General features: G+C 47.7%; 1 protein-coding gene across 2 annotated transcripts in view; it reads left to right on the plus strand.

The window, feature by feature from the left end:
* Nucleotides 1-12190, plus strand: part of XKR9 (XK related 9) — a 58803-nt gene that overhangs the window by 11613 nt on the left and 35000 nt on the right. For both annotated transcript variants that reach the window (XM_063923898.1, XM_063923899.1), the window contains exon 2: nucleotides 11355-11764. In XM_063923898.1, the coding sequence (XP_063779968.1) occupies nucleotides 11493-11764 (272 nt within the window). In that variant the 5' untranslated portion in view covers nucleotides 11355-11492. The remainder of the gene's footprint in view (nucleotides 1-11354; nucleotides 11765-12190) is intronic.

Below are 12190 nucleotides of genomic sequence, written 5' to 3' on the forward strand. Positions count from 1 at the left end.
TGCTGTAGTACTCAGGAACTGTATTTATTCTTTGCTGACTTTTACGTTTTCCTTTATTTCTGCTGTGATGCGGAGTTGTCATAATAAACATCATTGACTTTTATCTAAGTTGTCGTGGTCACGCCTTCGGGCAGTTATTATTCATGTTACTTACATGTCCAGGGGTCTGATACAACCTCCCAGGTTCCGGTACATCTCAGCCCCTACAACTGAGGCTGCCTCCCGTCAGCTCAGGCCCTCAGTTGTGACAGTAAGCACTGACCTAATGAATCCAGCCGGAGACCAGGATCAAGCGGCCAGGCCGATGCAAGAACTGGCAGCCCGACTAGAACATCAGGAGGCTGCACAGGGCCACATCATCCGCTGTCTCCAGGATCTCTCTACTCGGCTGGATGGGATTCAGACCACTCTCCGTGGATCAGGCGCGTCTGGTGCGTCAACCACAGTGACTCCAGCTATAACCCCACCCACCTTACCCATTCCTGCTCCACGTCTTCATCTTCCAACGCCAGCAAAATTTGACGGATCTCCAAGATTCTGCAGGGGATTTCTCAACCAGTGTGAGATTCAGTTTGAGCTACAACCTGGCAATTTCCCCAGTGACCGTACAAAAATTGCCTACATTATTTCTCTTCTCAGTGGCTCAGCCCTCGATTGGGCATCACCGTTATGGGAGAGGTCCGACACCCTGCTATCTTCTTACACTGCATTCGTGTCAACATTCAGGCGCATCTTCGACGAGCCAGGCCGGGTAACTTCAGCTTCGTCTGAGATTCTCCGTTTACGCCAGGGATCACGTACTGTAGGACAATATCTTATACAGTTCCAGATCCTGGCATCCGAACTGGCATGGAACGACGAGGCCCTGTATGCTGCATTCTGGCATGGTTTATCCGAGCGTATTAAAGATGAGTTAGCTACCAGAGACTTACCCTCCAAGTTAGATGAGTTAATCTCACTTTGTACGAAAGTTGACTTACGTTTCAGAGAGAGAGCAACTGAGCGTGGAAGATCATCTGCTCCAAAATCTTCTGCTCCTCCTCCTCGCCAACTGTCACCAACTAAAGATGAACCCATGCAAATTGGCCGTTCCCGTTTAACTCCTGCTGAGCGCCGAAGACGTCTCTCCGAGTTTCTCTGTTTGTACTGTGCAGCTCCGTCTCACACCATTAATGCCTGTCCCAAACGTCCGGGAAACTCCAAATCCTAGCTCGCCAAGGAGAGGGCCGGCTAGGAGTAATGATCTCCTCTCCATCTCCTCAAGATTGTAACCTCCCAGTCTCGCTTCAAGTTGCTCAACGTTATCAGAACGTCATTGCCCTCCTGGATTCCGGAGCAGCTGGGAACTTTATTACCGAAGCCTATGTTAAACGGTGGTCCCTACCCACCGAGAGACTTCCTTCGTCCTTTTCCTTAACTGCTGTGGATGGCAGTAAAATTTTTGATACAGTTATTTCTCTAAGGACTCTACCAGTTCGTCTGAGAGTGGGAGTTCTTCATTCCGAACTTATTTCACTTTTAGTGATTCCAAGAGCCACACATCCTGTGGTCCTGGGCCTTCCATGGCTCCGTCTTCACAATCCTACAATTGATTGGACGACTACGCAAATCCTGGCATGGGGTTCCTCCTGTACTAAGACATGTTTGTTTAAAGTGTTGCCTGTCTGTTCCTCCTCCCCCAGGTCGTCTGATGTTCCACCTCCTCCATATCAAGATTTCACGGATGTGTTCAGTAAAGCTTCTGCTGATATCCTTCCCCCTCATAGAGAATGGGACTGCCCGATTGATCTCGTTCCAGGGAAGGTTCCACCTCGAGGCCGAACTTATCCGTTGTCTCTCCCCGAGACGCATTCTATGGAGGAATACATAAAAGAGAACCTAGCAAAGGGGTTCATTCGACCTTCTTCTTCTCCAGCCGGCGCAGGCTTCTTTTTTGTAAAGAAGAAAGATGGTGGTCTGCGGCCGTGCATCGATTACAGAGGTTTGAACGACATTACCATCAAGAACCGCTATCCTTTACCCCTGATTACTGAGCTCTTTGACAGAGTTAGCGGAGCTACCATCTTTACAAAGCTGGACCTGAGAGGTGCATACAATCTCATCCGGATCCGTGAGGGTGACGAGTGGAAGACCGCATTTAACACCCGTGACGGACATTATGAGTACCTCGTCATGCCCTTCGGATTGAGCAATGCTCCAGCTGTCTTCCAGCATTTCGTCAATGAGATCTTCAGAGACATTCTATACCGTCATGTCGTGGTCTATCTAGATGATATCCTCATTTTTGCCAACAATTTAGAGGAACATCGTTTCTGGGTAAAGGAGGTTCTGTCCCGTCTCCGTGTCAATCATCTCTACTGCAAATTAGAGAAATGCGTCTTTGAAGTCAAGTCCATTCCGTTTCTAGGGTACATTGTGTCCGGTTCCGGACTAGAGATGGATCCTGAGAAACTACAAGCAATCCAGAATTGGCCAGTACCCTTAACCCTCAAAGGGGTCCAGAGGTTCTTAGGGTTCGCCAATTATTACCGAAAGTTTATACGAGACTTTTCCACCATTGTGGCGCCTATTACTGCTTTCACCAAGAAGGGTGCTAACCCGTCCAAGTGGTCTGAAGAAGCCATGCAAGCTTTTCATCTTTTAAAACAGAGGTTCATCTCTGCACCTGTCCTGAAACAGCCTGACGTCGACTCTCCTTTCATCTTAGAGGTGGATGCCTCCTCCGTTGGAGTAGGAGCGGTGTTATCTCAGAGGGCTAAAGATGGTCATTTACATCCTTGCAGTTTCTTCTCACGGAAGTTCTCCCCAGCGGAGCGCAACTATGCCATTGGCGACCAGGAGTTGCTAGCCATCAAGCTCGCTCTAGAGGAGTGGAGATATCTGTTGGAGGGAGCTTCTCATTCAATCACCATCCTTACAGACCACAAGAACCTTCTATATCTAAAAGGCGCACAATGTCTCAACCCTCGTCAGGCCAGATGGGCACTTTTCTTTTCCAGGTTCGACTTTAAACTCCAGTTCTGTCCGGGCTCTCAGAATCGCAAGGCCGATGCCCTTTCCCGCTCATGGGAGCAAGAAAATGAGTCAGAGTCTTCAGACAAGCATCCTATTATAAATCCGTTGGCATTCTCCACGGTAGGGATGGACTCTACGCCCCCATCAGGGAAAAGTTTTGTGAAGCCGACACTAAGGAAGAAGCTCATGCATTGGGCCCATGCTTCCCGTTTTGCCGGACATACAGGTATCCAAAAAACCCTGGAGTTTATCTCTAGGTCCTATTGGTGGCCAACTCTGAAAAAGGACGTTTTGGAGTTTATTGCATCTTGCCCAAAGTGTGCTCAACATAAAGTATCCCGCCAGTCGCCTGCGGGGCAACTGGTTCCACTATCTGTTCCCCGTCGACCATGGACCCATTTGTCGATGGATTTTATTACAGATTTGCCCATGTGCAACAAGTTCAATACCATCTGGGTGGTAGTTGACCGGTTCACCAAGATGGCACACTTCATTCCTCTCACCGGTCTTCCGTCAGCCTCCAAGTTGGCTCAAGTATTCATACAAGAGATCTTCCGACTCCACGGTCTTCCAGAAGAAATTATCTCAGATCGAGGAGTTCAATTCACAGCCAAATTCTGGCGAAGTTTATGTCAAGTCCTCCAAGTCAAGTTAAAGTTTTCCACGGCTTACCATCCTCAGACCAATGGTCAAACTGAGAGGGTGAATCAGGACTTGGAGGCCTTCCTCCGCATCTATGTGTCCTCCTCTCAAGATGACTGGGTTCAATTACTTCCCTGGGCCGAGTTCTGTCATAACAACCAGTATCATTCTTCATCTTCTTCAACACCATTCTTCACCAACTTTGGATTCCACCCTAAAGTCCCTGAGTTCCAACCGCTTCCAGCAACTTCTGTTCCCGCAGTGGATATCACCTTGCATCAGTTTGCCAATATCTGGAAGAGCGTACGATCAGCTCTGCTCAAGGCATCGTTCAGGTACAAGAAGTTTGCGGATAAGAAGCGTCGAGCAGTTCCTGCTCTCAAGGTGGGTGATCGGGTATGGTTATCCACGAAGAATTTGAGGTTAAGAGTTCCCAGTATGAAGTTTGCACCTCGCTACATCGGTCCTTTTAAAATTGATCAAGTCATCAATCCTGTTGCTTACAGACTCCAGTTACCTCCCTTCTTAAAAATACCCAGGACATTCCATGTTTCCCTGTTGAAACCGCTAATCTTGAATCGGTTTCATTCCTCACTTCCACCAACTCCGAAAGTCCAAACTCAACGAGGCGTTGAGTATGAAGTGGCCTAGATCCTGGACTCACGTCACCGTTACGGTCAACTTCAGTATCTCATTGACTGGAAGGGCTATGGTCCTGAAGAACGCTCTTGGACCAATGCCTCTGACGTCCATGCTCCTGCCTTGGTCCGAAATTTCCACGCAAAGTTTCCTTTAAAGCCTAAGAAGTGTCCTGGGGCCACTCCTAAAGGGGGGGGGTGCTGTCACGATCCGGGTATCTGGACGCCATTACTTACCCTTCAGATGCCTCCTAAGGCGGGCTCAGCGTTCCAGGACCAGATTCCGCTGTTCCTGAGTTTCCACATGCAGAGTGTCAGAGTGGTGTTTTCATCAGCCGCGGCCTCCGCTGTGCCCGCGTGGTTAAATGTGCATCTATCAGCCTGGCGTCTCCTGTCTCCGGTGGCCGGCGCCGCCATTACTGTTTCCCAGACCACATGGATTACAAACCAAACTTCCCTCCAAGTGTCTGCATGGGCGCAGCCATCTTGGATTCTGTCATCTGATCATTTCCACCAATCTGCTGTTTGTATTGTTGATTTGCATAATTGCCTAGCCAACCCCTTCCTTGCTGCAGGTATAAGTAAGCTGTGCCTGAGCAAGGAAGACGTCAGTGCTTTGGTTGTCAAACCTAGTTCCTGTTTGTCTCTCTTCTATGATTGTCTTCCAGGTTCCAGCTCCTGTCTCAAGACTTCCACCATAGAGACCCGCACCAGCATTCCACCTGCGGTGTAGCCTGACTCTCCAATCCATTGTGGATTCATCTGTTTCCAGCTACAACACTACCTGCTTCCAGCCTCAGCTTCCAGCAGAATACAGCTTCCCTTAAAGGGCCGGTGTCCTTTCTACACTTTACCACTCTCCACCGGAATTATTATTTCTCCGCTCTCAAGTTCTACATTTCAGTTCACATTTCATCGCTCCCAAAGTTCATTTATTATTTAACTGGTTCCAGCCAGTATCCACTCCGTGCTAACAACAGTCTGGTTCCAGCCAGTATCCACAGCAGCTGTTTTACCTTCAGCAACCCAGCTCTTCCTGGAACACCAGCTGGTACAATCCTGGGTTATCTCCATTGCTACAGCCGGGCCTGGTAAGGACTTTCCATCTAGAAGATCATAAGAACTATCTCACACTACCAGTGCCCTGTGGCTCCTGCCATGCTGTAGTACTCAGGAACTGTATTTATTCTTTGCTGACTTTTACGTTTTCCTTTATTTCTGCTGTGATGCGGAGTTGTCATAATAAACATCATTGACTTTTATCTAAGTTGTCGTGGTCACGCCTTCGGGCAGTTATTATTCATGTTACTTACATGTCCAGGGGTCTGATACAACCTCCCAGGTTCCGGTACATCTCAGCCCCTACAACTGAGGCTGCCTCCCGTCAGCTCAGGCCCTCAGTTGTGACACACTAGATGGGACAACGATTGGTTGATTCAGGTGGAACGCAGAGACAACCTTCGGCAGTAACTGCTGTCTGGTCCTGAGCTCCGCTCTGTCCTCGAAAAAGACCAAGTAGGGGCTTCTACACGATAAAGCCCCCAATTCAGAGACACGCCTAGCAGAAGCCAGGGCCAGCAACATCACCATCTTCCACGTGAGGTACTTATCTTCCACCAATGACAAAGGTTCAAATCAGGAGGACTGTAGAAATTCTAACACTACATTTAGGTCCCAGGGTGCCGTGGGCGGCACAAACGGAGGCTGTATGTGGAGAACTCATTGCAAGAAAGTCTGAACCTCTGGCAACACGGTCAACTTTTTCTGGAAGAAAATTGAGATGGCCGAGATCTGGACCTTGAGGGACCCCAGCCGCAAGCCCTTATCCACACCAGCCTGCATGAGGCGTAAAAGACGTCCTAAATGGAACTATGCCAGTGGAAATGTGCGTTCCTCACACCAGGAGACATATCTCCTCCAGGTATGATGATAGTGTTTAGACGTTACTGGCTTTCTGGCCTGGACCATGGTTGCAATAACCTTCTTGGAAAGGCCTTTCTGAGCTAAGATGCTCTGCTCAACTTCCAAGCTGTTAAACGAAGACGCCGTAAGTCCGGGTAGAAGAGCGGCCCTTGTTGTAGAAGATCTCTTCTCCGTGGCAGGGGCCACGTGTACCACGCCTTCCGAGGCCAATCTGGGGCAATCAGAATTGCCTGGACCCCGTGATTTGTTTGAGCACCCGCGGGAGTAACGGAATCGGAGGAAACAGGTAAACCAACCGATAAGGCCAATGAGACATAAGTGCATCTGTTGCCCTCGCTTGATCTTGCGCAATACCAGGGAAGCTTCTTGTTGAGCAGAGAGGCCATCAAGTCTATCTGTGGGCAACCCCACACATCAATGATCTGTTGAAAAACCTGCTGGTGGAGACCCCACTTGCCTGGGTGGAGATCGTGATGACTCAGGAAGTCCGCTTCCCAGTTGTCCACCCCTGGAATGAAAATGGCAGACATGGCTCTTGTGTTTCTTTCCGCCCAGAGGAGTATCTTTGACACTTCTCGCATGCAGGCTCTGCTTTTTGTTACTCATTGTCGATTTATGTAAGCCACCGCCATGGCATTGTCTGACTGAACCTGGATCGCCCGATCCTTGAGCAGAGAATACTGAAGCAGAGCATTGTAGATCGCCCAAAGTTCCAGAATGTTGATAGGAAGTAGGGCTTCGTGGGCTGACCACCTGCCCTGGAACTGAGCCCCTTGGGTGACAGCTCCCCATACGCAGACTCGCATCCGTCGTGAGGAGCATCCACTCCTGAATCCCGAAACTTTGACCTTCCAGTAGGTTGGAGGACTGTAGCCACCATAGGAGGGAAATCCTGGTTTGAGGTGACAGGCGTATTATCCAGTGCATTTGAAGATGTGATCTGGACCACTTGCTCAGGAGATCCAACTGAAACGTTCATACTGAATCACCTCGTATGAGGCCACCATCTTCCATAACAATTTCATGCAAAGATGAATGGATATTCTTGTAAGCTAGAGGATCATTCGGACCATCTCTTGAAGCGTTCTCGCTTTGTCCTCCAAGAGGAAGACTTTTTGGGCTGCCATATCTAGTAACATTCCAAGGAACAGGAGACACTGAGTCGGTTCCAGTTTGGACTTCTGGAAATGAGGATCCACCCATGTCGCAACAGAAGATGGATAGTGCAGTCTATATGGAGCAATAACAGCCCCCTTCATCTTGCCTTTATCAAAAGATCATCCAGATAAAAAACCACATTGAACCCCTGGACTCAGAGTTGGAACATCATTTCCGTCATCACCTTTGTAAAGACCCACGGAGCTGTGGACAGGCCGAAGAGTAACGCCTGAAACTGATAGTGAGCATTCAGTAGGGCAAACTTCAGAAAAGCTTGGTGAGGGGGCCAAATCTCGATGTGGAGATAAGCATCCTTTATGTCCAGAGAGACCATGAACTCCCGTTCTTCCAGACCCGCAATTACCACCTTGAGGTAAGGGTTCAGGGATTTGAGATTCAGAATGGGTCTTACCGAACCGTCAGGTTTCGGTTCCACAAACAGGTTTGAGTAGTAACCTCTTCTTTGTTGCAACAGTGAAACTGGAACAATGACCTCTGAAACTGGAACAATGACCTGGGACTGGACCAATTTGAGGATAGCTGTTGTAGCGTAACCCTGGTATGCTCCAAAACTGGTAAGCCTGATTTGAAAAATCGTTGGGGAGGAGCGCTGTCGAAGTCCAGTTTGTAACTATGGGAAACGAGTTCGGTTACCCAGGTATCCTGGCAAGATGTGACAGAAGTGACGTAGATGAGCTCCCACCTCGATCCCCCCGGGGTGGGAAGGCACCATCATGCGGAAGCTTTTGTGGAAGCTGCACTGGTGCTTGGGTCCTGGGAAACAGCTGTAACAGAGATGGTTTTCTAGGCTTACCTCTGGTGCCGCATTGGAGGCACCTCTGACTCTTGACCTGAATCTAGAGGTCCGAAAGGAATGAGTAGAAGGCCCCGGGTAGGTGCGCCTAGCCGGAGGGGCCCCAGAGGGGAGAATCGTGAATTTCCCTGCAGTGACCTTAGAAATCCATGTATCTAACTCAACCTCAAAAAGCCATTCCCCTGAAAAAGGGAGACTCTCCATACTGCGCTTGGAATCTGCGTTGGCAATCCAATGACACAACCACAAGACCCTGCGTGCCGACACTGCCATGGTAGTAGTTCTAGCATTAATAGAACCTATTTCCTTGAGAGAGTGACACAGTATACTTGCAGTATCCTGAATGTGCCTAATGAGGGTCACCGTAGTGACCAGGGGCATATCTCCCGCAAGGCCCTCTTGAATCTGAGTAGCCCAGGTGTGAATGGCATGTGACATCCAGCAACCCGCTATCACTGGTCTTTGTGATACGCCAGCCGCTGTGTAAATAGATTTTAGCGTAGTCTCTATTTTCCTATCCCCAGGGCCCTTGAGCTGAAAAGACCCAGGGGCCGGTAACACTGCCTTCTTAGAGAGGCGGGAGACAGAAACATCAACAGCTGGGGGTTCTTGAATGGGAAAGAACGTAAAAACTTTCTAGTAACCTGATATCTTTTATCAGGATTTTTCCAGGCTTGTTTAAAAACCTCATCTAATTCTGGAGAATTAGGGAAGGTGATGTTAACTTTTTTTCTGCCCAAGAAAAAACGACTGCGTAGAAGCAGCCTCTTCTAAAAGGACCTTTAGTACATCCCTGATAGCACGAACAAGGGGTTCAATACCCTCTGCAGGAGTGGAATCATCTATAGCAGGTTCTAATTCCTCCCCCTCTTCCAGAATATTCTCCTCATCTGTTAGAAGAGCAGGCAGCCCACGTTTAAGTGGCCATGTACTTTGGTGGGAAGGATATCTGTCATCAGCCTTTTCTGCAAGGTCTGCAACCGCCTGTTGCAGTTGTAGTGTTGTTTGCTTATTTGCATCAAGTTGGGATGACATGTCAGCCATCATAGTTTTAATGTCACCGATCCAAGAAGGCTCCTGACCCTCCCCCCAGTCTCCACACTGACCTGAGAAGACTGACTGCAATGGTCACATGATAGGGACCCAGTGGTAGAAGGGGAGAATCTGATATGACAAACTTTGCATACAGCATGTTTAACCATATTGACAGTGAATAACACTCATACACACACACACACACACACACACACACACACACACACACACACACATACAAAACTCACAGACAAGTATAACAAGCCTGCCTCACTGCATGTGCGATGGGGACTCAGAGTAAGAGAAGTACCCCCCCCTGCTTGTAGTAACAACTGCAGGCTGAAATAAATCTATATACCAGTAACCCGGATTGTGTGTCTTCTTAAAGACACTATATTGTGTGCAAGAGCTGCTTATGCAGAGAAAGGCGCCAAAATGCCGCTGGTCCCGCTCTGAACAAACTCCACCCCCTATAATGGCGCTAGAGCCGCTGATAATGTTTATACTGGCCAAGTCTACCACAGTGCACAACCCACACATACTAGTTAGTTTTGCACAAACGCTTCCAGTTCTGCGCAGGGGGGCTGAAGCGGGTCCCCCTGTGGAGGGTCCCATCCACCGCCGCCGCGTTGTGCCACACCAAGAACCAGTGGGACCCCCCTAGCGGAGCCTCTGGTTTGTACTCACCACTCTTCTCACCTTCAGGCAGCGTTAGGGGTGTGTGGTGTGCTGCGGTTGCGACCGCCAAGGCACCGTGCTCCACGGAACAACAACCTCTCAGGACGGTGGTCCAGCAGCGGGGAAGCGGCTCTGACACCTTACAGAGGCCGGTTAAGGCCCCACCCACCCCCCCTTCCCCCTAACTCCAATGGTGCAAGTATACTGTTGCCCAGACAGTATACCCAAAATAATAAGTTTAAAACAAAACTGAAGAAAATGTCTCTGGAGCTTCCAGAGTGTGCATCCTCTCCTGAGTGCACTTTTTTCTAAACTGCCTGTGGGAGGGGGCATAGAGGAGAGGAGCCAGCACACCCAGTGGAAGAAATTTAAAGTGCACCGGCTCCTTTGGACCCCTTCTATACCCATGGTACTAAGATCACCCCAGTATCCCTTATGGATGCCAGAGAAATGAAAAAATAGCTAGAAAAAAGGCATTAAAAATGCTTAAAAACATATACACAGTTTGTGAACATTTACATACTGTTCAAAATTTTCAAGGCTCTGTAGCTGTACTATACCTGCCTCCTCTCCTGCAATGTCAGGGAGACTCCCATATTTTGGGTAGGTCTCCCAGACTCTTGAGTGGGAAGACCAACCTACTGGATCCCTTATGAAGTGTTGGCGCTGCAAGTTATATCACCATGGCATGATGCTTAAAATATATTATGAAAAATATAGGAATTTAGGGGCATATTTATCACAATCCGCATCTCAGATGTAGATGGGTTGTGATAAATTCAACCAAAATCGCATTGCAATAATTGAATATATTGCAAGGATATATCAATTATCGCATGCAGGAGCAGAGCTTGCAAGAAAGCTCTGACTGTGAATCCACTTACCGCATTTCCCAGGGTATTCTTTACGACCCCTCCTCCGCATACAGTTAACTGCAGCCAGGACCAGTGATCCGGGAGGGCAGTCAGTCATATGATCCTGTGCTCCGCTGTGACCCCCGATGCTGTAAAGCAGGAGCACATCGATTGGATCACCTGTCCCTGGGTGCAGGTAAGTTTTGTGTTTTTTTCACTCTGTTTCTTTACACAGTGATCAGCCTGTGTGTCTCCTGTATGGCTGATCTCAGGGGCCAGATCCGAGATCAACCTTCACTACCCGTAGGCTGTGTAGGGGTGGGGGAACTATTTACGCCATCTGTAAATAGCATTATTATCACAGGGCTCCCTCTGCTATTTTTGTTTCTGATTTTGAAAATTCTCCTCTAATTTCCCTTTACTAAATTCAGGTGATACTAAAATGATGTGACAAGGGTAATTTCATTAGAACAGTTGGACCCCAGCAACAAGGTGTATCAATGTCTCAGGGATATGGGGATTTCAGAATCTATAATAGAAAATATTGTATCACAAGCAGGACCTACAAATAAAAACATTTTCACTTTTTTGTTTCAGATTTATCAATTTGTGAACAATCGAAAATGTGACCATCACAGCATGTGGATCCTCCTTTTATTAAACATGAACTCTAAGCAGATCTGGAAGTTATTCAGTAAAATGGCATAATCCACAATTACACTGGGGCTCAGGAGGATGAGCTTCACAAAATGGAATTTTTTTATGACCATGTCCGGGATTTTTGCTTTCATATTTGACATTGGAGCAGATTTGTGGATTTCCTTGAAATACTTCCAGCAAGAACTTTACCTTTTTGGGCTGTTAACCATATTTTTTGTTCTTGTATCCACACTAATAGTTCAAGCTTTTAGTTTCACTTGGTTTAAAGATGATTCTGATGAGAGCAGCTATAGTAGACTGAAATGGATTCTCATTATTCACCTATTTCAGGCTGGTACCTTACTAAGGTAAGTTAGTGACCTATGGGGGGATTAGATGCTTGTTTGTTCTTTTATATTTTGAGAGCTCATACATCTTAAAGCTGCACTACCATATACATAAATCATTTTACTATAGCACCTCTCCCCATAGCCCCAGAAGCTGCTATATCCTGTAGCTGTTCCCAGGGCTCTGATGGTACAGAACCAGCAAAATAAATTTACTTCACCATCTTTAAATGGTGACAGGGTGGGGGTGTGAGCGGAAAGCTGGGCCCTGGTACAATTAACTTGCAGAGTCCTCTACCACAATGGAGTAGTGGCGTAAGTTCGTCCCAGTCGCAAGATAAATATTGGTGCACCCCCCCCCCATATATAGATAAATATATGTTTGTATATCTATCTATCTATCTATCTATCTATACATATGTATATATATATATATACTAGGTGCTT

Source organism: Pseudophryne corroboree, chromosome 5, assembly GCF_028390025.1.
Source record: "Pseudophryne corroboree isolate aPseCor3 chromosome 5, aPseCor3.hap2, whole genome shotgun sequence".
In the NCBI taxonomy this organism is placed as follows: Eukaryota; Metazoa; Chordata; class Amphibia; order Anura; family Myobatrachidae; genus Pseudophryne; species Pseudophryne corroboree.